General features: G+C 44.0%; 1 protein-coding gene and 1 long non-coding RNA gene across 2 annotated transcripts in view; one reads left to right on the top strand and one right to left on the bottom strand.

The window, feature by feature from the left end:
- The first annotated feature begins 2830 nt into the window (after nt 1-2830).
- On the top strand, nt 2831-24603 carry LOC147028022 (uncharacterized). Its single transcript, XM_085876536.1, has 8 exons — nt 2831-2864; nt 7491-7561; nt 7705-7761; nt 13624-13801; nt 15587-15765; nt 18260-18371; nt 24064-24110; nt 24475-24603. Exons 1-8 carry the CDS (start codon nt 2831-2833, stop codon nt 24601-24603), a joined length of 807 nt encoding a protein of 268 aa, XP_085732662.1.
- A 1958-nt stretch (nt 24604-26561) lies between these two features.
- Nucleotides 26562-26632, bottom strand: part of LOC147028021 (uncharacterized) — a 6461-nt gene continuing 6390 nt past the window's right edge. Inside the window, exon 2 of the long non-coding RNA XR_015057387.1 lies at nt 26562-26632. This exon is cut by the window's right edge and continues 696 nt beyond it. This is a non-coding gene — a long non-coding RNA (uncharacterized LOC147028021).

Below are 26632 nucleotides of genomic sequence, written 5' to 3'. Positions count from 1 at the left end.
GTTAATGAACTTGGTGCTATTCTGGTTCAGATTTCCAGACCCATGGGGATCAGCACATGGCTCATAACCATCCCTAACAGTTCCAGTCGATGCATTCAAATCCTCCTAGACGAGAAGAGTATCTCGCTTCGGTCACTAATCAACCACAGACTCGAGCGCGGCGTGGAATGCGTCCTTCATGGTGATATCACTGTTGGGGAAATTATTCCTCTTGAGACAAATGGCCCTTGCCTCAGCCTGACGAGGTCAAAGTGTTTGTTTTTTTGACTCTCTACTGTTCTATTATTTAATTGTTCAGGCCTAAGACCGACTTATAATCTTATCTTTCTTTGCCACTTTGGACATTTGTTTGGTTCTTTTGCAAGTACAAGGTGACCGGTCTGAGAAGCTGTACTTTCTGTTCTTTGCTCTCAAAAAGGCCCTCTCTCCTCTCAAATTGTATATATGTGAGGGAGAGGTTCATTTGAGGAGGAGCATCGACGGTGAGAACCTGAACTCGTGGAGAGATGAGAAATAAATTGTACAAAAAGAAAGAACTACTTGTGGACATTTGATTTATCTGGAGTCTGTGATTTTATTAACACGATACATACAAAACCGAGTCGGCTGGACGCTGAACCCTGAGTCGGCTCGCCACATCAGTCAGAATTCCTCAGTCAGAGCATGTCCAGAGACCAGGGAAACGAAACCGAATGAGTGACAAATCCTGAGTTTCCGAATTGTCCGGTCTTCCCTCAATTTTCATTGGAGTCAGCTTATTGGACACAGCTGCAGCAACTCGTTGGGCATGGTAACCATCAGAGCGACCAGACCAACAGAAGGTGTTACCATCCTCCATGATCTCGCCACGATCCAGTCTCCGAACCTCGGAGTTATTTTTGATTGGGAACCATGAATGATTGTTTAATTATTTTTCTATTGTTATGTTTTAAGTTCCTTCATATTTCCTTGAGTCACTCACTGGATTAAAGTGCATTATATTGTGTAAATATCGCGCCGATCTGCAACACTGGTTCAGGGTCAGTAAAAACGAACTTTTGTTTTGGATGTTATTTAAAATAAAATATGATTCTAACATGTGAACGATGATGAAAGAACGTGTAAAATTATGCAATTTAAACTCAACGTCTATCTTTGGAGGATTGTACAGATGATCTTCCTTCAAGTATAAACTCTGTTCAGTTAAGTTGGGAATTTTTTGGGGATCAAGACGTAGTTTGGGGATCACGAAAGATTGAAGCAAAACAAACGGATTGTCTTCGATAACATAACACGACGTTCACGGCAAGAGTTGGCAACCATTCTGGAAATGTTTCTTTCCCAGGTTCCTCCTGATGACTCCAACTTTGCTCTTTACTTCTTCCGGTTCCTTCATGGTCTTCCATTTTATTCTAGTATTTTTATTTTTATTTGTCAGCATTTTAAGTGAAACTAATTATGTGCATTGATGTTCAAAAACGAGCCTCTCCCCACACTCCTCCCCATGAACCGTACCCCCTTTTCCCCAATGAATCAATGCCCCACATTCCTGGATAATTTGTAGCAGTCTCACCAACATGTTCATGAGGGGAAATTTGGCAGTCGTCCCCTCTCTACCTTTATATGAATGGATGAATGCCAGAGGAGGGAGGTCATTCCCACGAAATTTGGGGCAGGTGGAATCGAACTTGAGAGCGGATTAACTCAGGAATAATTTCGCAACTAAATTATCACCAAGTGATCAATCGATTGAGAGTGGGGGGGGGGGGGTTGATCGTGGGCATGAGGATGAGGATTCGGCGACCCAGTCTGGACTGATGATGCCTTCATCCCGGATGTGGAGTTTTTTTCAGATCACCCACTGTCCACCTTTTCCTCGCTTCCTTATCTCATCTCTCACTCCCTCTTTTTCGTCCATTATTCCTTGTAGTATATGTTCAGATCAGATTTTCACCAATAATAGTTTATTCTGATGAGATTGTAATTAACGATACCACTGAACAGTTGAGAGAAATCAAAGTTTTATTCTCTTTTCTTCAGAATGAAATTTCCCCAAATTTACGACGCATGAAACACAAGTTGAGTTTGAGCACAAAGTGGATGCAGATGGACTTTGTATTTTGAGATGCTGTCTACTTTAATTATTTAATTATTCAACCTATTGGTTTTTAATTGTTTGATTTCCCCCCAATTTCAAATTGCATTTAAATTGCAATTATTTATTTTTTTTGCAATTTTCAAATTGTTCAATTGAAATGTTACGATGTCATCTAATGTATATAAGGAGCTCGGTCTCGGCATGCCTGCGTCCCTGTGTGTGTCCCTCCGGTCCTGCATGCGTCCGTCCAGGCGTGCGTACATCTGGGCAGGCGTCCATTCAGCGGGTGGTTCTTTCTGATGTATAAAAGGAGCTCGTTCTCGGCGTTCTTTCGTCCATGTGTGCTTCCGTGCAGTCGTGCGTCCATCCAGTGGGTGCTTCCAGTGATAATGACAATGGATGATATTAGAGGTTTATGGACAACGAAGCTGATCCATTAAATGCACACAAACTGCATTCCTTTCCATAGGAATGTTCATAACACTTCCATGGAATGTAATGCTGAGTAGCAGTGAGGGCTCTATATCTCCACGGATAAACTACATCATTCATGTGAGGGGAGCCATTCACCAGCCTCACCATCAAAGTTATTGTCGTTATCATGAAGTTAGTTCACTTGACGGATTTATTCAATGTAATGTCAATTTATTTAATCCTGCACTCCTGCACTTTGCTTGTTATATTTTGTTTCTTTATGCTGCCCTCTGTCATCCTCACTTAGTTCAATTACACGAGGTTATCAGGACGAAGAAAATGGTGCAGATGGTGCTGGAACTGGCACGTGGAGGTATGGTTTAAATCAATCCTCTGTTCTAAAGGTGTCAAGTATGCTCCGAATTCAGTGTGGATTACATCGTTTTGCCATGTCATTTTTCCAATGAAGTGATGTTTTACCAAGTGTCAGGTCTGGTGGAGCTTGTTCAAGCATATTGTACATTTCGATGAATCGCATCACAGTGTTTGTCTGTGTCTGTTTTTGTTTCCCTTCTCCAATCTCACATCACACAGTCAACAAACTTTGTCGGTTTGAATAACAATATCTTGCAATTCCACGTATGGCATCTAAATGTATTTCAACTTCTGTTCCATTTGGAGCGGTTGAAAGTACACTTTTCGTAAAACGTTTGCCATGTGAGATGATGTCATGGCATTCCAGTCGGAGATGTTTTTGGTGCCATGTCATCATGAGTAATGTTGTTTTCCATATCACTTCCTCACCCATCATCTGGATGTTTTCCATGTCATTCCATTTGAAATGAGAAATGAACGGATTCAATTTGATGCTTTTTGTGCAACAAGATACACCTGCGACCAGCGGGAACAACCTCATGGAATGGGGGGGAGGGGGTGGGGGATGGGGTGGATGTATTGGGGAGGTGAGGCGAATATTTTTTTGTCCCATGATGAGGAATTCCCCCTCTCTCCAAGTGATCAGTGAACACTTGCACTTTGCTATGTATACAGCGAAAATCATAAGTCGTCTCCCCATGCTCATGTTGGGGTGGGAAATAGAATATTTTGTGCTTGTGACCTGTCCCTGTGTCCCACTGCAAGTTTGCAGAATTTTGCTTTGAAATTGGCAAGCCATTTTCAATTCAATGATTCTCTCTCTCCTCTCTCTCCTCTCTCTCCTCTCTCTCTCCTCTCTCTCTCCTCTCTCTCTCTCCCCTCTCTCTCCCCTCTCTCCTCTCTCTCTCCTCTCTCTATCCTCTCTCTATCCTCTCTCTCTCCTCTCTCTCTCTCCTCTCTCTCTATCCTCTCTCTCTATCCTCTCTCTCTCTCCTCTCTCTCTATCCTCTCTCTCTATCCTCTCTCTCGATCCTCTCTCTCTATCCTCTCTCTCTATCCTCTCTCTCTATCCTCTCTCTCTATCCTCTCTCTCTATCCTCTCTCTCTATCCTCTCTCTCTATCCTCTCTCTCCTATCCTCTCTCTCCTCTCCTCTCTCTCTCCTCTCTCTCCTCTCCTCTCTATCCTCTCTCTCTCTCTCCCCCCTCTCTCTCTCTCTCTCTCCCCCCCTCTCTCTTTTTTTTGTATACGTTGTTGATGCTTGTATGAGAGCAAGGGAGGCATGAGACAAGGGAAGGACAAAACAGTGGGGAACAGAGACATGAGGAGATCTGTGGAAAGGAGAGGGATGCGGTGGGGAACATGTGATATACAAGTTGGATATTACAGGGACTTTGAGGAAGAAAAGCAGGGAATTTGAAGGAGGTGGTTTTGGGGTGGATTAACGGGGATAGAAAAGATCGAGGATTTGGATAGGGGGAGATAAGAGGTGGTGGTGGAGAGCTGTTTTGAAGGCCTGGAGGGAAGAATTTGATTGAACAAAGGGAGGGAGTTTATTCCAAAGGTGGCAAAAAAGAGGAATGAAAGAGTGAAGGTGAGCAGTGATTCATGATTTTGGTTGTCTCACCAGAAGGGGGTTGTTGACAGACATTGAGCGCCCTGCGAAAGTATGGTTGGGACATATCACAGACAGAGCAGGAGGAGGGGGGGGGGTGCGAGACCAGAGAAGAGATGGGAGAAGACAGAAAGGCCACCGACCTGCCTGCGGTGAGAGAGTGAGAGACCCAACGACTCAGCCTCATCGTGGGAGATACTCATGATCCGAAATGCCTTGGTTTTCACAGCGTGAAGCCGAGAAAGATGAGAGGCAGGAGCAGCAGCCAAGAGGCGAGAGCAGTATTCCATCATGCTGTGGATGAAAGCTTTATCAGTGGCCAGGAGCTCACGTTGGCCGAGGAAGGACTTTGCACAACGGAGTATTTCCAGTCGGCGACTGGCTTGAGAAGCCAGGATGAAAATGTGGCTTTCCCTGGAAAGATCATGGCAGATAGTGGGACCCAGAAGCTTGAATGAAAGGACTTCTTCCAGAGGATTGTTGAGAAAGTAGATGGGGGGGGGGGTTCCCAATGGTCCTTTCGGAGATAACATCGTGAGTGTGAGATTTCAAAGGATTCCAAGACATGTTCCAAGTGTTGGACCAGTTTGTGATTTTTATCCAGATCTGCAGAGCGCAAAGAAGCTGCGGCTTGCCGGCCTGGGGGATGACAGATGGTATGACAGAGGGTGGAGTCAGCAGCAATGAGATAGAGGATTTTACAGAGAGTCAGAGAGAGCTCATTGATGAAAACCAGAAACAGAACAGGGCCCAGAACGCTGCCTTGAGGAACTCCAGCCTTGACAGGGAGAGGGGATGAGAGAACTCCATTAGGGCCACACGTTGACTGCGACAGTGGAGGAAGTCTGCGAGCTATGAGTGGAGATGACCTTGGAGACTATAGCAAGAGAGTTTGGTGAGCATGGCAGGGTGCCAGACCATGTCAAAAGCATGCGATATGTCTCGGGATATGGCTCTGATTTCATGTCCGGCATTGAGTACCTCCATCCAATGTTGGGAGAGTCGAAGCAGCATATCCAGGGAAGAGTGACCTGTTCTGAAACCAACTTGATGAATGGAAATCAAGCCATTGGAGAAGAGGTGGGATTTTATGTCTGAAGCGATTGTGGATTCCATAACCTTTCTGATGATGGGGAGAAAGCTGATTGGTCGGTCATTTCAGGGATCTGTTTTTGCACCTTTTTTATGCAGGGCAGCAATGTTTGCTAATTTCCAAGCAGATGACAGATGACCTTGAGCAAATGAGAGGGTGAAAAGAACAGAGAGAGAGACCTTGGTTTCCACAGCAAGAGTGGAGGAGTAGGTTTTCACAAAACGTGGGCTGATGTTGTCTGGACCGGTTGCAAAATGTGAGTCGAGGTTTGACAGCAAGCTCTCCACTTTGTCAGGAGAAAAGGACACAGAGTCCAGGGACAGTTGGATGCGACTGGGTAAGGTGGGTGCAGAAAGTGATGGGTTTTGGACATGAGATTAATTTGGGTTCACAATGAGCACAAACAATAGCTTGTGTGTGTCAGTTCATGTTCGTCAGTCATCCTACTTTTTGCATGGCAATGGTTAAATTTGCGCACGGAAACTCTCAACAGGTACTGTCATTCATATGAATGGTTGTGGGGGGGGAGGGGTGGGTTGGCGATGGACAGGCTCAATGATGATTCAAAGAAAGATGGAGGGATGTTTTCACATGATAATCTATTGGGCCACCCCCACCTTATTCACATTCCATATCATTCCCACATCCTTTTACATTTTGAGAAATAAAATCAATTGTTCCTTGCATGTAGAGATATAACTTTACATATTGACAAAATAATGGAAAGACAAACTCATGGAGTGACACATGGAAAAATGTAACGGTGCTGGTGGAGCCCACACCTCCACCAGGCTGAACAGTTTACATTAGGATCCCACTGAAACGTCGGATCTGAATTTGGACCTTAACCAAAACCGAATCGGCTTGTTCCTTTCATCGAACCAGCTCATCCACATAGCTTTGTCACAATTTGTCCACAACTTTTTGAAATATAATGCTCTCCATAGTTTTTGACCCCATCTTTCAATGAAGAATCACTGAAGAATTCTTGTATCTTGATCGAGATTGGAATGTTCACCAAAATTGAATTAATTCATCCTTGTCACACACCCAACCTGTCCACTGCAGAATCCATCCGTAACCTTTCGAGACATTGTGGTATCAATCGTTTTTGTTCTGATCTCTCAATGGTGAAGAATTACTTGAAAATTTCTCGGATCCAGATTTGGATTCAGATTTTCAGCAAAATCGAATCAATTGATCCTAGTTGCACACCCAACCTTTCCACCAAGTTTTGTCGGAATCCATCCCCAACCTCTTGAGACATTGTGCAATACATGTTGTTTTTCTCTCAATGGTGAAGAATCACTGAAAAAATTTCTCGGATTCGAATTCGGATCATCACCACAATTAATGCTGCTGTCCTCGGCCTGTCACCTGCATGCACAAAGAAATTGAAAACGATTGCTTGAAAACTGTGGCCAAAATCTTGTGACAGACAGATAAGACAGATCATCATACTTGGCAAAAAAAAATTTCCTCGTAACAAATGACTGTAATCTATTTGTAGTAAAATCGTTTACTCAATCACAGAATCCATCAATCAGGCTTTGGATGGGGGACAAGCTGTTGAAATGCAGAGATCAATCGTTTTTCAAGAGTGATCATTGATGTCTTTCACCTGGTAGCATCAGGTGCCATGAAAGTGGTGACCTCTTGTCACCATTTCTTTGATCCTTGAATAACTACAATGTCTAAAAACAATTTATACTTTTGCTTTGATGACATACAGTGAAAAGTGTGACCTCATTTCAATGACCAACCCCTTCCACAAGATCACTTTACCCTCCATTTGACTCAACAAACTCTTCTCTCACTGGTGATCTTCCGAAACCTCGACTGCTGCTTGGTAACATTTGTTGAATCTGTTGATTTTACTGAAAGGTGTCATTCACTAATGGCAAGTTATCTGCACAGGTGATCTCTCCGATTATTGCAATCATCATGCACCTCTCACTGAGCAACAGATATGGCCCATTATTCGTCAGGTGAGTTGAGCCTGTGTTGATTTTCATTATTCATGATGTTTACCTTGTGGTTTCAAAACAGGTTATTTTAAATGAACAAGATTTGATGGCAACTCCAATTTTCAAAACCTCCCATTAAAACAAAACCATTGCTTTCTTTCCAGGCGGCTTCTGCATTCAGCTATATGCACAGTAAGAATATCGTGCACGGGGACATCAAGGTAAAACTCATCTCCATAAAATGTCATGAGAATGTAGTCGGAGAAAGATATCTTTCAAAGACTATAATTGTGAGAAATTTTTGTGTGGGAAAAGAGGAAATCGTGTTTCAAATTATGGAAAGCTTTCCTGGGATTGTCTGATTTGGACTGCTTTGGATGAGGATGTACATAATAAGGAGACTGAGCACCGACTGTGAGAGGCCTTGTGGACCTTGGTGCACATTTATTCTCAATTCACTGGACAAGCTCGCTGTAATTGTTGCAAAGTCTGGTTAAACCTGGTGCACAGGAATCTCTTTTCCAAATATTTTTTTCCCAGGCTTATTTAATAATTCCATTATTTGTTGCTTCATTATTTCACACAAGACCAGAAAGGAGATGTACAAGCAACAGAGAGGATCTCTGTCGAATGTGAGGAAGGGCTGTCTCGGGTGAGGCATCTTTGTGTGTGCCATACGTGGGATAGACTTTAAAACAACTTGCCTTTGCCTCATGGAAAGCAAACCCAACTGAGGGCAATCTCAGTTCTTTCCACAAAGCTCGGAACAAGTGTGTAGCTACCCTCAGGAGAGCCAGAAAACAACATCTTTCTCATCTCAAGTCTGAACTCTCAAACCTCTCTCCCTCCTCAAAATCCTGGTGGCGTTTAATCAAATCTGTTTCTGGTGTATGTTTCCCCTCCCTTACCTCAAATGGCCGCACTGCTGATTCCACACGTGATAAAGCTGAATGTCTAAACTCGGTGTTTGCAGCTAAATCTTGTGTCCCAAACCCATCACTATCTCTACCCACTTTACCCAGTCGCACCCAACTGTCCCTGGACTCTGTATCCTTTTCTCCTGACAAGGTGGAGAGCTTGCTTTCAAACCTCGAGTCAGATTCTGCAACCGGTCCAGACGGCATCAGCCCACGTGTCCTCAAAGCCTGCTCTTCTGTTCTTGCTCACCCTCTCTCTGTTCTATTCACCCTCTCATTTTCCCAAGGTCGTCTGCCATCTGCTTGGAAATCTGCTAACATCACTGCCCTGCATAAAAAAGGTGCAAAAACAGATCCCTGTAACTATAGACCAATCAGCCTTCTCCCAATCATCAGCAAGGTTATGGAATCCATCATCGCTTCAGACATGAAATCCTTCCTCTTCTCCAATGGCTTGATTTCCAATCATCAATTTGGTTTCAGACCAGGTCACTCTACCCTAGATATGCTGCTACTGCTCTCCCATCAATGGATGGAGGTCCTCAATGCCAGACAGGAAATCCGAGCCGTATCCCTGGACATATCACGTGCTTTTGACACAGTCTGGCACCCTGCCCTACTCACCAAACTCTCTTCCCATGGTATTCAAGGCCATCTCCACTCATGGCTCGCAGACTTCCTCTCCTGTCGCAGTCAACGTGTGGCCCTAAATGGAGTTCTTTCATCCCCTCTTCCTGTGCAGGCTGGAGTTCCTCAAGGTAGCGTTCTGGGCCCTATTCTTTTTCTGGTTTTCATCAATGATCTCTCGGACTCTCTGGAAAATCCTCTATTTCTCTTTGCCGATGACTCCACCCTCTGCCGTACCATCTGTCATCCCTCAGACCGGCAAGCAGCAGCTTCTTCGCTCACTGCAGATCTGGATAAAATCACAAACTGGTCCAACACGTGGAACATGTCTTTCAATCCAGACAAATCTCACACTCTCACTATGTCTCTTTGAAAGGACCGTTTACAAAACCCCCCCATCCACTTTCTCAACAATCCTCTGGAAGAAGTCTTTTCTTTCAAGCTTCTGGGTCTCACTATCTGCCATGACCTTTCCTGGGAAAGTCACATTTCCAACCTTGCCTCAAAAGCCAGTCGCCGACTGGGAATCCTCCGTCGTGCAAAGTCCTTCCTCGGCCCTCTTGAGCTCCTGACCACTTACAAAGCTTTTGTCCGTAGCCTGATGGAGTACTGCTCTCCCCTCTGGGCTGGTGCTCCTGCCTCCCACCTTTCTCGACTTCACGCTGTCGAAACCAGGGCTTTTAAGATCATTGGCATCTCCCGCAATGAAGCTGAGTCTTTGGGCCTCTCACTCAATCACCGCAGGTTGGTCGGTGGTCTTTCTGTCTTCTACCGACTCCTCTCCAGCCTTGCCCCCCTGCTCTCTCTGCGATTTGTCCCAACCACATTTCCACAGGGCGCTCAAGGTCCGCCAACAACCCCCTTCTGGTTAAACTACCAAAATCACGAATCACTGCTCATCTTCACTCTTTCATTCCTCTTTTTCCCCCCTTTGGAATAAACTTCCTCAGTCTATTCTTTCCCATTCTTCCCTCCAGGCTTTCAAAACAGCTGTTCACCACCACCTCTTATCTTCCCCCATCCAAATCCTCGATCTTTTCTACCCCCGATAATCCACCCAAGCCCACTTCCTTCAATTCTCCTGCTTTCCTTCCTGAAAGTCCCTTTAATGTCCATCTTCCCCTCGCCATGTTCCCCGTCCCATCCCCATCCCTCTCCCTTCCACAGTTCACCTAATGTGTCTGTTCCCCACTGTTTTGTCCCTTCCACTCCCGCCCCTCTTGTCTCATGCCTCCTTGCTGTGAGTTGTGTGTTTGCTCTCATACGAGCCTCGACCAAGGTATACAAAAAAAAAAAAAAAAACGGGTACTAAAGTCCGAAGTGTGTTTTGAAGATCCCACGGTGTCCGAGATGTGTTGGCGAGATATCACCAGCGTATTGGACAAATTATAAATTCCTGCCCTCACCTTCAGGAGGAATTCCATCAGCAGTCCAGCCATGCCCCCAGCCAATGATGAGACTTGCAACCTTGTGCTGCATACAAAACTAGAACTACATTGTCGATGGCACACCATCGCATATTCCCACGTGCACTGCTTTGTCCCATTAACGCCAGTTTTTTTTTTAATCAGCCCCCATGACCCCACCCCCTCTGGCCCGGCCCCGAGGGGTCATATCAAAAATCCGACAGTGTTGTGCACTTCCCCATACATATATCTACTCTGTCCCAAAGTTTCAAGTTCCTATCTCAAACGGTGTAGGAGAAGCTATTTTGACTCCCTATCTGCTAAGCACCCCCTGCCCCCCAAGCACCCTCTGATCATCATGTTTTAAAAAATATGTTGTTAAATGTATAACTCATGAATATGTTTGATTTAAAAAGCTATTTGACTGTTTTTTTTTAAATCGACCCCCATGACCCCAACCCCTCTGGCCCGGCCCCTTGGGGTCATGAAAAATCCGAAAGTGTTGTACACTTCCCCATACATATATCTATTATGTCCCAAAGTTTCAAGTTCCTATCTCAAACGGTGTAGGAGAAGCTATTTCGACTCCCTATCTGCTAAGCACCCCCTGCCCCCCAAGCACCCTCTGATCATCATGTTTTAAAAAATATGTTGTTAAATGTATAACTCATGAATATGTTTGATTTAAAAAGCTATTTGACTGTTTTTTTTTAAATCGACCCCCATGACCCCAACCCCTCTGGCCTGGCCCCTTGGGGTCATATGAAAAACCCGAAAGTGTTGTACACTTCCCCATACATATATCTATTATGTCCCAAATTTTCAAATTCCTATTTTGAATAGTGTAGGAGGAGTTACAGTGCAAGACAGACGGACGTACGGACGGACAGCAGAGACGATCACAATATTCCCGCTTTTCTTCGAAAGCGCGGAATAATAAGAGAAGGGCTGCTTGATGAGTTTTGCGCTTGAGTGGGATCAGTTAAGAAGACAGCTTGGAAAGCCAAGGGATGACAAAACCTGATAATATTATTCCAAAGGGAGGTGGCAGAGCAGACAAGTGAGATATTAACCAATCGTTTCAATAGATGACCAGAGTCAGAGCAGATTGGATTGAGGAGTAGCAAATGTAATACCATTGTTTCAAGATGACTTGAGTTAAGCAGTAAGATTGTCTCATTTGTCCTACTTTATCCTCAGATACACTGCAAGATTATTGAGAACTGTCAGACCCATTAAACCTTGTTACGCATTTATAGCAATTTAATGGACAGGCTGGAGGTCATTATAACAAAGCCCTGTTTGCTTAACTTTCGTGGTGTGGAAGGTTTTGGTTTGATTAAAGATCAGAGGAAAAACCATTTCATAAAATTATAATTAATTGAAGACAGGCAGCATGGGTGTACTCAAGAGAGCTGATGCTTCATGCATTTCTTGGAATTTGACGAGGAAGCAGAGTGGTTCTTTGTGGAATGATGTCAGACTTGGAAGTTGAAGGTCGGAAGTTGTAGGTCTCGCTTGCACCAGACGTAATGCTTTGAATTTAGAGCAAACGTTTAATTTTTATCTCGTCTGACCACAAAATGTTTCTCCACATGCCTGCAGTATCACCCTGCAGAAAACTTCACACAAGCTTTTAGTTGAGTCTTGTTCAGGAATGCCTTCTTTCTTGCCACCTGTCCATGGAGGCCAGCTTTGCGAAGGGAGTGGGATATTGTTGATTGATGAATACTGACCCCATCTCAGACATCGAGCCGAGCAGATTTTTCAAAGTCATTGTTGGATTTACAGTGACATCCTGAACCAGTTTCCTGCTTGTCCAGCTGCTGAGTTTGGATGAGCGACCTGATTTGGGTCGAGTCTGGGTTGTGTGACGTGTCCTCCACTTCTTGATGAAGGATTTCACCAAACTCAAAGCGATACAGAATGATTTTCAAATCTTCCTCTAACCCTTTCCTGAAAAGTGCTTCTCCACCACTTTCTGTCTGACTTTTTGGAAAGCTCCTTGGTCTTCATGTTTGCATTGTTGGTTGACCAAGTGAGTTCCATCTGAAAACTCTTTCCATAAGTGTGGGAGATTAATTTTTGAGTTAAACCACTGATTACATCCAGATGAAACTTATTTCTCTTATTTTGTGACATTTCAAGCAAATAATTTGCTCCTGTAGTGATTTTGGGTTAATTCAGCAAAGGGTTAAACACTTCTCTCACTGAGAATTATCTAAATTTCTCTGTTAATTTCACTTATCCACATTTTGTCGACATTTTTTTGCCTTATCATTTTGGAGTGGTCCACGAAGTCTCCATGTATTAATTTTGATTTGAAATCATCATGAAATAAGCTCAGGTGGCATCAAAATGTAAATACTTTGGAATGGAGGGGGGTGTGGGGGGTGGGGGTGAATTCCTTGTCGGTTCCTGTTTGGAATGGTCTTACTCGGAAGGTAATTACAAAAGGGACCGTGAACTGGTGTTTAATGCAATTGCATAAGTACCGTGATGTTATTGGGATATTGGAGTCGACTTTGAATTGGAAGGTGAAGAATGAATTTGGTGACCTGTGGGTGTTGTTTGGTTATCTTCATGTATTGATTCCCTCAGTTGAGGGTCTTGTAAACCATCAGCGTATGTTAATGTAACCTTCCCAGAGTACTCATGGATTTGGTTATCAGGTTAAGGTTTAGAGTTTCGGGTGTTCTCATTGGAAGGGTGTACGTGCCACAAGCAGACTGAACAAATTGATGAAATGATGCCGAGTTCTCCTTGCACTTCCTTGTCAAAAGATAAATTTTCTTATTTTACAAATGCGATCAAAAATAGAGAATAGATGAAACACAATAATTAGTAATTTTTGTTGCAACATTCGTTGTTGTATTTGTCTCACTCCATGTGCTCCAAGTATTTTGAAATTGATTCGTGGATTTGAGGCTTCAAATGTTCATTGATGTCGTGGTGTGGTTATTCCTGTGAAGACAATTTGCCCTACTTTGTTGAATGCATTTCATGTTATATCGATTAAATAAAGATGGTGCTTTTCAAACGAATGGGAACATGAGGTGTGCAAAGATTCCTTCCTGAAAATGATAACTTGTCTTCCACACTTTGATTTCACATTCTTCTTCTCTTCCAACAGTTAGACAACATTTTGTACACTGACCGTGGTGTTCTCAAGGTCACTGACTTTGGCCTTTCAAGTGCGTTTAAGCCTGGCGCTCTTGTGTATGGGAAACAAGGAACGCATGGTTACATGGCTCCAGAAATCTACAGTGCAAATGGCTACAATGGCCCTCCAGTCGATGTGTGGGCTCTTGGTGTTGTCTTGCATTTATTAATAAACAATAAATTCCCATTCTCACGGAAGACAATGAAAGTGAGTGATCCTGTCTTACAATCGTCTGAATCTTTGAGGTGATATTTGTATCTTCATCAGTGACTCCAGCAGATTTAACATCAGCACAAGTCAGAAAAATCATAAGAAGTTTGAAATAACAATAACGTTTTTACCTCTGCCAACAAAGGTGGACGGAGGTTATGTTTTCATCCCTGTCTGTCTGTGTGCAGGAATATCTCAAAACGTTAGAACGGATTCGGATGAAACTTAGTGGACATGTTGGGTGTGTGACAAGGAGGAATACATTCGATTTTGGTGAAGATACACATCCAGATCTGTGTCTGGATACAATATTTTTTGAAGTTATTCTTCACCATTGAGAGATGGGACCAATATGACCAATTTTGAAGGCATGACATCTCAAAAAGTTGTGGATGGATTATGACAAAACTTGGTGGATGAGTTGGGAAGGTGACACGAACAAGTCGATTAGATTTGGGTTGAGGTCCAGATGCAGATCCAGCAATCGGTGGGAAACAAAACGTAAACTGTTCATCCTGGCGGTGGTACGTGCTCGACTGCATGTCGTTCTCATTGTTAACTGAAACAATTTTACTGGACCATATCATTGCAGTCATGAGTCAGTAGAGTTCTTCAATTTATTCACTTCATGGTTGATTTGTTCATTTGGGAAAAATCACACCAAGTGAATTTGAATTTTGCCCGAAAAGTCAATTCGCCCAAACTGTCCCAAGTTTCGACCAAATCCATGCAACTTTTTGAGTTCAATCGCTCCGATAAATCAATCCAATAAAAAATCCAACTTTTTGAGATATTCTGCTCACAAAGAGACAGACGAACAGGGGTGAAAACATAACTTCTGTTCACTTCAGGTGGTGGAGGTAAATATATGAAACAATTTTCAACAATAATGAAAATGTTGAAATGATTTGACTCAGTGGCATTGTAGTTGGATTGTCCTTTCAAAGTTTCTGAAGTTACTGGTAAGAATCCCACCCCAGCCAAGTAATACCAAAGACTAATAGTGGTATGTGCTGCTTCCTTACCTTGCGCTCAGCATTTAGTGGATAAAGCAGCGACAAACGGTATGGATTGGCATCTCTGGTGGAGTGTGAGGTTGGTGGGGGGCAAGGAGGGTTCTAATCTTTGGAAGAAAAAAGCTGGGCAGCCAAAGGGGAGGATGAGTGCAGTTGGATTTATCCTGAATTTCTCCACTGACTGCGGAGAGAAAAGCGAGATCAGAAGATGGCATCGCCCAGTTTCCATCATGCTTCAGTCTGTGTCGATCATTGGCTGTTTATCTGAAGTCAAATCTGGCATTGTTCAATGTTTCTATTTGCATGTGTTTGTGCAATTCATGTAACTGCTTCTCCATCTCCATCAGGCTAGACATTCGAGAGACAAGTGTGCATATACCTCTCCATGAGCCTTCGACTCTGGAAAACAAAAGCTCTTTTAAGATTTCCCATTTTTATGCAGTCATAATGATATTGAAATTCCTGAATAATAAATCACATTATTCTTTGGAGTTCACCGAAATGTGCAAGTCTTGTCTTCACCTGCTTGTAAATGATTAATGGCTGAGGTAGCAGTGTGAAAAATGTCGGAGGTGGTGGAGGAGAGATTCCAATGAAAATTGAGGAGTTGATCATGGGTTAATTTCCCCAGTCAAATATTTCATTTCTTCCAAATTTTTAACCAAACTGTTCATGAGCGTTTTTGAATCTTTCTTGTCCTCTTCCAGTAAATGTAATTTTAATTGTGGTTAATGAATCGGTGAATTTAAATTCAATCTCTTTTCAGAAAATTGTATCTGGCAAGCTCCCATTCAACTTTGAGCCTCCCACTGCTGCTGGCCACACATGTGCTGAACTTTTGAAATCCATGCTTTGTCTGGATCCAATGAAGAGGATCTCGATGAAGGTGTGTGATCATTTAACGTGTTCTGCTTTGGATGTTTGATTTGAATTTAAAATAGTTCAACCAGGACTGCAGAAACTCAATTTTGTGGAATAAGAAGTTCTTGATCAAAGCGGGGTTCAGCAAATTGTTCATTTTCGTCCATCAGTCTTATCAGTGTATGATCAAAGAATAACGGATGTAAATTTAATGTTGTATTTTGAACACAAATCAGAACGTGAATCGGAAGACAAATTTGCCGTTGCACAGTACTTTGGCTCTGAATTCATCCTGATCGCAAATGCACAGAGAGGAGTGAGATCCTATTTCTCTGTCTGCCTGATTGTAGTCAAATAAAATTGAAATTCATTCCCAACAGGAAACCTGCTGCTTCAAAGGACATCATAATGGACACTGACAACAGACACATATAGAACTAATGTCATGTGTTGGAAAGGGTGATGTAATAGACACTGTGTCAGCAGCAGTAAAACCCATAATTTTTGTATTTATATTCCTTTAAACCTTTGTCAACATTAATTTAAATTGAATTATGGACTTGAACACTGAACAACACAAATCGCCGTTCTCATACTTCCAAGAACAATGCTATACGCAGTGCATTTAGAAAGTCTGCACCCTCTTTAAAATTCATCACCTTTTGTTGTCTTATTGCGTTAAATCAGACTTTTTCAACCTTTATTGACACATGGTAACCCATAACTTCCAAGTGAAAAACAAATTCGAAAAATTTTAGAAAATTAATTGACAGACAAAACGAGAGTACGTTGGTTTGATGAGCTTCTTCTTCTTCTTCTTCTTGTTCTTGTTCTTGTTCTTGTTCTTGTTCTTGTTCTTGTTCTTGTTCTTGTTCTTGTTCTTGTTCTTGTTCTTGTTCTTCTTGTTGTTCTTGTTCTTGTTCTTGTTCTTGTTCTTGTTCTTGTTCTTGTTCTTGTTCTTGTTCTTGTTCTTGTTCTTGTTCTTGTTCTTGTTCTTGTTCTTGTTCTTGTTCTTGTTCTTCTTCTTGTTGTTCTTCTTCTTGTTCTTCTTCTTGTTCTTGTTCTTGTTCTTCTTCTTGTTCTTCTTCTTGTTCTTCTTCTTGTTCTTCTTCTTGTTCTTCTTCTTGTTCTTTTTTCTTTTTTCTTTTTCTTCTTCCCTTATGATCGCAACAAATTAAAATACCCTTTTCTTTTCAATTGGGGGGTTCTACATAAAATTGGCCAGCAGCATTTAAAGCCCATGCTATCGACCTGACGAACGCATGCATGTACATGTTCAGAGATGTAGCGACCTTTGCACCCCTCCGGTCAGTTCACTCCAGATCTAATTCATACATGCTTCACTCTGTGGAAGTTTTTTGACATTGAAAACCAAACCATCAGTCTGAAATAGTCCCCTTAATAGAGGAGGAGGAGGGGTGGAGATGAGGAGGAGGGGGGTGGGAGAGAGAATGATGGGAAGGATGTAAGTTAGAGAGAGACAGGATAGAGGAGGGAGAGAGAGACAGACAGAGAGGAGGGGAGAAGGGAGGGGAGATGGGGGGGAAGGGATGGAGAGTGGGGAAGGGGAGAGTGATGGGACGGGAGAGTGCAAGGAGGGGAGAGTGATTGGAGGGGAGGTGAGAGTGAGAAGTGGTCGACGGGGAGATTCCGGAAGATGTGACGTCCAGTTTAACATCCATCTTTGGGATGGATGGATGTTAAACTTTTTTTTAGCAGTCAGAACTGCCGATAAGTTCAATTTCGGAGTTTACATTTTGAAATTTGGCCAACGCAATTCAGAGATTCTCGAGGTTATAGCATGTGCAGAAATTAATTTAAGCCATGAACGCTGGTGTCTCCAGGCATCTCACTCTGGTGTCTCCATCTCACGTTGGTGTCTCCATCTCACGCTGGTGAGCATTGCATTGAATCAAGTGATTCTCTGCTATGATAATCATGTATTCAGAGACATGTGTGAGGAAAGTGGAAAAAGAACAAAAAACCGTTATTCTTCAGAAACAGTTGTGGGCTGTTCCAAATCAAGCCATTATTGAGCAGGCCAAAAAAAAGGTAAATTAAAATATCAGCAAGCTGACTTCCAGTTTAACGTCTATCCGAAGGATGACACACATTGATTAATCACCCTGCCCACAACAGACATGTGCATCTCTCAGCTACTCACTCTGTCAAAGATTATGGCATCTTTTCAAAGAAGAGTCAATGCATCAGTGTCAGATAGTGTACGTCTCCTCCATAACTCCAAAACCATGAAACCTTGGGGCCTAAAACTTTGAGTTCATACGATGGGAGTGCTTGAGTGAAAATTGGGTGTTTTGGTTCCTTTATACTCCCTTTTTGAAGATAATTAAGGACATTAATTATCCGTTATCAAGTCTCATCCTCGGTCACCTTACTGTCCTGAGCTGGGGTTTTAATGTCATTTATATGCTTTAACATTGCACAGGTGATCGTGTTCTATTGACTCTCTCATAAAGGAACTTTAGTTTCTGGATGGAGCTAATTGTTTTGTCATGCAGGAGATATTGGTGCATCCATTCATGAAGACCAAGAGTCATGGGCCAAGCAAACGAACATGTGACAGTGAAAGTGCAGATTCAGGACCAAGCAAACGCCTTTGTAAATCCAAAGGTACTGATGCTCTGCTGATTTTGATTGCTTGTTTAACCTTTATTGATTATCGTGAACTTCATGAGCAAGTTCCCGCTTGCCAAGTTCCTGAGCAAGTTCCTACAGAACGAACTCAGGCTTCATCTTCAAGAAAATGTCATTTAATTTTTGGCAAATTGTTGAAAATATCTCAAACTTTTTTAGGCCTTAAAATATTTGCTTCGTTTTGTGACATTCAGCATTGAGTTTACTTTTGCATGTTTAGACAGTGATGCACTGTTATAAAGCTATAAAATTACAAATTGAGCTGATCAGAATTAGGCCCAAGGCAGAGGTTACAAATTCCAGTGAGATGTGAGCTGCTTTGAAATGACCATCTCAATGCTGGCCTTTCTCAGCTATGACCTGGAAGGATGAGTTTAAAGCTAAAGGTGGGAATCGAAAAATGCAGGGAAAGTGTGGTTCGGTACAAAGCATCTTTGATAATAAGTGTCTGTTTGTGTTTGTGTTTGTGTTTGTGTGTGTCCTCCATAACCAAAAACCATGAAATATTACAGCCCGAAACTTTGCATGCATTCCAAGTGGAGCTCCTCGGGAGTGTATGAATGAAAACTGTGTCTTTCGTTAAATTTAAAACCCATTTTTAAGATAATTAACAGCTCACCTTCATGAAAGGTTTATCCTTGGTCAGCCCAACTTCAGCGCGCAGGTGTCTTGGCTGCCATTTTGATTCAGCCTACTCAAAACGCTTTACTTTGGAAACACGATCGACTCCAACCAACTGATTAAATTGTCTGCCGGAATGAGTGGACATGAAATATCCATTTGCGGTGTCTATCGCAATGAGTTGGCAAGCTATCCCCAGCATCCTGGCCAAATTCCAAATTCCTGCTCTCACCATCTGGGGCATTACATGAGCAGCACTGCCACACCCTCAGTCAATGATGCCACCCGTAGCTTTGTGCTGCAAAGGAAAAAGATGACCACACCCCTATGTGTAGTATTCTTATTGTAATACTTTAATTCATTCACCCTTTGAAAAAATTTCCTCTTAATTTTGAAAATTCAAAAACAAGGGATTTTGATCTGTGCACCATAGTTTAGAGAATGTGTTCCAATTGTCTGACAAAAAAAACAGATGTTGAATATCTTTTTCACATGTTCAACTCCATGTGGGCTGCTCTGCAGTTGGAGCACTAAACCAATTATTTTATGTTCTGGCCCTTTCTGGAAAAACATTTAATATTGTCTACCCAAAAGCATTGCATGAATATGTTGAATTTTGTTGCTCTTTCTGTTCATGTTTTTCAGCTTGAAAAGTAAAATGTTTACCTCTAAATATGTGCTGAATTGTGGTAATCGAATAGATGTGCAGGTCGTGGACAAAAAAATGGGAACAACATTATAAAGTCATTTTATAGGGTGTTGGGCCACCACGTGTGGCCGGTTACGGCCTGTATGCAGCATGGCATAGAGTCGACCACCGTATGGAATTCTGCAGGTGGGATGTGGCACCATTCTTCCACGAGAAAGTAAATCGACTCACACCTGTTCGATGGGAGAAAACGCTGTCTTGTGCATCATTCCAGAATATCCCATAAATACTCGATTGGGGTTAGATCTAGTGACTGAAAGGTCATGGCAAATGGAGAACATCAGTGTCATGCTCATCAAACCATTGGGTGACCACACGTGCTGTGAGGATGGGGGAAGTGTCATCCTGGAAGATACCCTTCCCAACAGGAAATAAATGCCACAACATGGGGTGACGATGATCACTCAGTTCGATTAAGTCATGATCAGCATTGACCGTGCCTTCAAAGGGAATGACTGCACCCAAACAATTCAAGCAAAATGCACTCCAAAACACCATAGGACCACCAGAGCCCTTCACTGTTGGAACCAAGTACTCAGGGTTGTAGAGATCTTTGGGTTGGCGCCATACATGTACAATTGTACTTGTCCGTTTTGTCGAGAATATGGTGAAGGACATTTCAACTGACCGTACTGCATTTTTCTACCGCTCAGTAGTCCATTGCCTGTGATCTTTACACCAATGGACTCACAAACTTCGGGACTTCGGGTGGCTGGTTCATGGTTTCAGCGCGCACAAGCTCATCGTTGAATTCGAAATTCCATTGCTGGTGGTGTGGCAAAGGAGATTGGCCATGTGCTCATTGATGGTCATTGGAGGATGATCCAGAAAGGCAGGGTCCACCAGACTGCTGAGTTCCTCAATACTAACCACTGGCTTGTTGCAGTAACTCTTAAGTTGCACCTTAAGTTCAGGAGAATGGTACCATCCCAGCCAAGGCTGGAAGTTGGCAAGCAAAGGGATGAGAGGGCAGCTGAGGAGGTTGCAACCAGGCTGAGTGGAGACTTGGAGGGGTCTGGGTGCTTTGGGGGATCCTGAAGAGTTTTGGAGTGCCTTCAAGACTACCGCCCTTGATGTTGCCAGTGAATGTCTTCGAACTCACCGAAGGGCGAAGAAGAATTTGGTCTCTCAAGGGATGCTGGATACCATTGATCAGAGTTGCAGGGCCAGGCTTAATGGCAGAGCTGAGCTGTTCATGGAGCTGAGGCGTAAAACTGTGCGTGCGCTAAGGGTGGACAAGGAGGCCGATGTGCGATGAATCTGAGGGGGTAGAGCATCACCTGTGGTCAAGTGATTGTCGTGCTGCTTGCAGGGGAATTCGCGCATTGTGTTCGTCCAAGCCTGTCCCTCGTTGTGCTGCAGTTCGAGCAGAGGGTGCTGGGCTCTTGACAGCGGAGTCCGAAGTGAAGGCCCGCTGGGCCGGTTACTTCAAGTGGCTGTATCAGGCTGACCAACCAGCTGTTGAGTTGGACGTAAGGGGTGTTTCAATCCCTGTTGCTGACCCACCAATCAACTGTGGTCCACCTTCTTTTGTGGAAACACAGGTTGAGCTGAACTGGTTGAAATGGGGTAAAGCTCCAGGGATCTATGGCATCTATTCTGAACTTCTCAAGGCTGGTGGAAATGCTGCACTCATTGCATGTTGTTCTGTGCTCTGCCTGGAACACAGGCATCATCCAAACTGACTGGAAGAGGGGCCTTGTTGTCCCTCTCTGGAAGGGAAGGGTAATCGCCAAGATTGCAACAACTTCCGAGGGGTGACGCTGCTCTCAGTGCCGGGCAAGGACTTTGCTCAGATAATTCTTGAAAGGGTTCTCCACCATCTGCTTGAGCACCAGCATCCAGAGCAGTCAGGCTTTACAACAGAGGTCAACTATTGACCGCATCCTTGCTCTTCGGGTCCTCACCGAATGCAGACGAGAGTTTCGGCAAGGGCTGCTTGCAGCCTGTGTTTATCTCTGTAAAGCATTTGATTCAGTGAATCAGGATGCCTTCTGGAGGATTCTTGGTCTTCGTGGGGTTCCAGCAAAACTGATCGATCTGATGTCTGAACTTTCCTCTGGTACTGAGAGTGCTGTGAGATGTGGTGGTGCCATCTCTAACTTATTTCCAGTTGTTACTGGAGTTTGAAAGCGATGTGCACTTGCCCCACACTTTTCAGCACTTGCATGGACTGGATTCTGGGGAGGATGTTGGAGAGATCAAGCTGCGGTGCATCGTTTGGGAATGTCAAGATCTCTGCCTTGATTTTGCAGATGATGCAGTTACCTTTGCGGAGACTCGAGATATCCCTAACAGCTTGGGGGGCCTCGAGGTGCTGAATGAGGAGTCGGAGCCGCTGGGATTATGGGTTTCCTGGGTCAAAACTAAGATCCAGGCTTTCATTGACATCTTGGATGCTGCTGTCCTCTCTGTGCCTGCTTGTGTTGAGGATGTTGAGGTTCTGGAGAGATTCACTTCCCTTGGGAATAATGTTCATGTCACTACTGGTTGTGAGCCAGAGGTCAACAGACATCTGGTTTGGGCCTGGGGAGTCATGGATTCACTGGATCATGGGATGTGGCACTGCCGGTACCTGTGTGGGAAATCGAAAGGCCGAGTCTTCAAGTCCTTGGTGCTTCCAGTCTTGCTCTATGGATGTGAGACTTGGACTCTGACCAGGGATCTGAGATGGAGACTTCATTCCTTTGGTACCAGGTTTCTTCGGAGAATCCTTGGCTATCGCTGGTCAGATTTTGTGTCCAACGAGCAGTTGCTGAGAGACTTGTATGAGATTTGTTACCTGTATCGTCCGTGAGCGTCAGCTGCGGCTGAATGGACATGTGGTTGTTTTCCTGATGCTGATCCTGCTCACGAGATTCTCTCAGCGAGGGAGTTTCCTGAGTGGAGGAAGCCAATGTGCCGACGACGTGCCTCATGGTTGCATCAGTTTCATCATCATCTCAAGGAGATGGGGATGGGCTCAGCATCCAGCTGGGGGGATGGCCAGATGGAGGCCTCTGGAGAACCAACGGAAAGTGGACGCAGCGATGTGCTGCTCTGGCGCATGCTCCCAGACCTGACCTGACCTGACTCTCAAACATACATTTTCATGTGTGATGAGTGGTTTGCGGAATGCAACCTGAAGATCGTATCCCACTCTGTGGAGTTTTCTATGGACGGTTGTTGATGAAACTCGCTGCTTGCACCCCAGGTTGAAATTTACAGTCAATTGATCTGCATTTGCTCATCTGCTTTGCCTTGCAATTAATGCATGGATATCATATCCCTGAAGTATGCGCTTCTGCCCACTGTTGCCATTTGCTGATGATGTCTTTCCCTTGGAGTTCAATGCTGACATCACCTGAGACACCATTGTTCATGAAACATGATTAGTTGAGCTGTCTGTCACTGAAGCTCCTGCCAAATGTGCCCCAACAATCATTCCTCTCTCAAAGTGACTAAGGTCTCCTCTTACTGCCAAGCTTGCCATAATGAAAGGCAACCAGGCCTGTGCAGCATTTTTAGCTCAACTGTTCGAAGAACAGAGATCTATAGCGATACCCCCGGCGTGAGCGTCAGCGTGAGCGTGAAAAAGTAAAAGTTTTTGTTGCAAGTTCTTTCCTTTCGAATGTTTTTATCTACCACACTATTTTTTTTACTGATTACAATATACAAATACAGATATTGCTTCAAAATTATTTGGTTCAGACTTCACTGCAACACTTTATAAAAAAAATATTATGAGACCAGTCTTTTAAAAACGAAAAACGAGAAATGTATAAACAGGCGAGCATTGGGTGGCTTTGACACCACTGGTTATAATGACCCCAAGCATCCTGGAATGTTATTTGCTTAACACTTGGGCTATACTTGTGTGGAAGCTGTTGCTTTCAATATACCTGGTGTTCCTCATTTACCCAGTTGTTTCCATTTGTTTTTTTTGTCCACTTCCTGCATGTTATATCTCAGGCAATGCCAGGTGCCTTTGTGGGAGGAGGGAGGGAAAGGGTGGAGGTTGGAGGAGGGAGGTCAATGGGTGGAGTGTGAATTTGGAGGGAGGGTGGGAGGAGGTTGGGGAAGGCAAGGGATGGCAAAGGGAAGGGATGGGAAAGGGAGGTGGTGGGAGTAGAAGGGATGTTGGGAGGTGGGATGGGAAGGTGTGGGAATCTGGAGGGAGGTGTGGGGTGGGAGCATGGAGGGGAAAGGAGGAAGGAGGGACCCATTGTTGTCTGGCAACACCGGGTCCCTTTGCGAGCGGACTATATTACTCATAAGTAGATAATCAGTAATTGGACAGAACATTTTTGCACGGAATTCATGAACAAGTGTTCATCATGTGTATCTTTCTCGCTCCAGGATCTTCTCAAAATATCAGATCTCACCAAGACAAGAAATCTGAAGAGGTAAAGTAAAATGAGAGCACGAGCTTTTTAAATGTACAGAAATAAACAATCCCAAGAGAGAATTGGTTCAAGTCAGCAATCGATGCATTGTTTCGCCAAACTCAGATGACAGAGAAGAGTTGTAACCAGGTCGAGCACAACCAGGTTGCAAACCTTCAATGCTTCCACAGTAATTTGGCGTTTCCTGTTGGATATGTGTGTTTTGCTCAGCACTTGGGCAAAACGGTTCAAATTGTTATCCAGGACATTGTGGTTTTTAAATTGTTCACTGAAATGTTCACATGAACAGCTCATGATCAAATGAAATGACATCTCATGGTGATTACGTAAGTTTCTGGCTGTTCCAAATTATTTTGTCTTGCAGGAGATAATGGTGGAGCCAGGGAAAAAGAACAGGATTCCTGGGCCAAAGAAACGAGGACGAGACTCTGAAGGTTTGGATTTAAGACAAAGGAAACGCCTTTGTAAATCGAAAGGTACTGATTCTCTGTGAGCTGTGACTCTGCAGTTTCACATCTCGTGATTCGAGTGAACCTCACAAGCAAGTTCCCATTTCCCAATCGAATTTTACTATTTACTCGCAAATACCACCCATCACTTCGCTGATGGGTTGACTGAAAGGGGGTGGAGAGAGAGAGAGAAAAGGGGGGAGGGGCGGGGGGAGGGTGAAGAGGAGGAGAGGAAAGAAGAGAGGAAGGAGGGGAGCGAGTTGGTGTGTGGGAGTGAGGAGGGGTGGTGGAAGGGAAGACGGTGTGAGGTGAGAGGAAGGGAAGGCAGACGTGCAGTGGAGCATTCATTATGATTCATACTGTCTCATCAAAATTATTCTGCAGAGAATAACAGTGAAGTTGGAAACAAAATAATGTCTGAAATCCATTTTCTTCCGGTTATACAAGAAACACTGCTCGGTCACGCCTGGAGACAAAACCCACCAGATGCATCCGGAGCCAAGACGTCTGGTCACAAACACTGTTCGGACACGTCTGAAGACGAACTTCCATCCGGACGTGCCCAGAGACAAACTCCGTCTGGACATTTCCGAAGACAAGCTCCCATTCGGACACGTCCAAAGACAAACTCCCTTCTGGACATGTCTGCAGCCAAGCTGTCTTGAGAGAAACACCACCCGGATGCGTCAGGAGACGGACACCACCCGGACGCGTCGGGAGACGAACACCGCCCGTACATAACTACCATAAGGATATACCCACCGTCCAGACATAACCACCATAAGGACATAACCACCGAAAGGACAAAACCACCGTCTGGACGTAACCACCGTAACGACCTAACCACCGTCCATACATATCCACCATGAGGACAAAACCACCGGAAGGACATAACCTCCGTCCAGGCATGTCCAGAGAGAGAGAGAGAGGTCGGAGGATGGTGGTGCACTGTTTTTTGTGGGGGGTGGTCGAGTTTGCAGAGAGAATATGTTCTGATTTCTGAACGACGCACACAGACACACACAGACACACACAGACACACACAGACACACACAGACACACACAGACACACACAGACACACACAGACACACACAGACACACACAGACACGCACACAGACACGCACACAGACACGCACACAGACACGCACACAGACACGCACACAGACACGCACACAGACACGCACACAGACGCACACACACACACACACACTCATTCTTGGCCGGTCGGTAATTTTTTCTTGTGATTTTCGACGACAGTCCGCACTGCATACAAACCGAAATCATTGAGTTGCTTTCACCTAAAAACAATGTTGCATTTGTTTCGACGTTTCAGTGATATGTTCACAAACATTGATTTTTATAAACAGCTGTGTGTGATGGGTGGAAAAAATATTGGCTTGGTCATTCAGGAAACTCATCAATATGGCAAACAGCTCGGAAATTGGATGTTTACAACTCGCTCAGAATGGCAAAGCATGATCCACACACTCAGAATGATGGGGCATCAACCACTTGCTCAGGATGATGAAGCACGGAGCACTCGCTCATGTTGACGGATTACGGAGCACTCGTTCATGCCGACGGATTACGGAGCACTCGCTCAGTATGACAGATTATGGAGCACTTGCTCATTGCGACAGATGACGGAGCACTCGCTCAGGATGACGCACCATGAAGCACTCGCACAGGATGACGGAGCACGAAGCACTCACTCTGATTGGCATGGCTCGGCAAAAGTGTCCACAGTGAGTGAACGATTCGCTCAGAATTATGGAGCGCGGTTCCGCTATCGACTGAAGGGCACTCAGCAAGTGGCTTTAGTATTCAAGCATGCACTCCAATTCAATAGTTGACAAGGAATGGCTGGCCATGCTGTGGCTGCATACCACACTGGAGCCCTTTAACTTTAACTGCCCGCAGCAGTCAAAGAAATTCCCTGAATTTGTTCAAATAATGACATTCTATTTTATCCACAAAATGATTGCTCATTGACAAAGAACAACTGTGGAGTCATAAAGTTTAATCGCCCATGAAATAAACATTGCAGATAATCTGCTTCGTTGCCTGCTCA

The sequence above is a fragment of the Eptatretus burgeri genome, chromosome 4 (assembly GCF_056783735.1).
Source record: "Eptatretus burgeri isolate ZD-2024b chromosome 4, Ebu_testis_v1, whole genome shotgun sequence".
In the NCBI taxonomy this organism is placed as follows: domain Eukaryota; kingdom Metazoa; phylum Chordata; class Myxini; order Myxiniformes; family Myxinidae; genus Eptatretus; species Eptatretus burgeri.
This window is presented reverse-complemented; position numbering and strand designations above follow the sequence as displayed.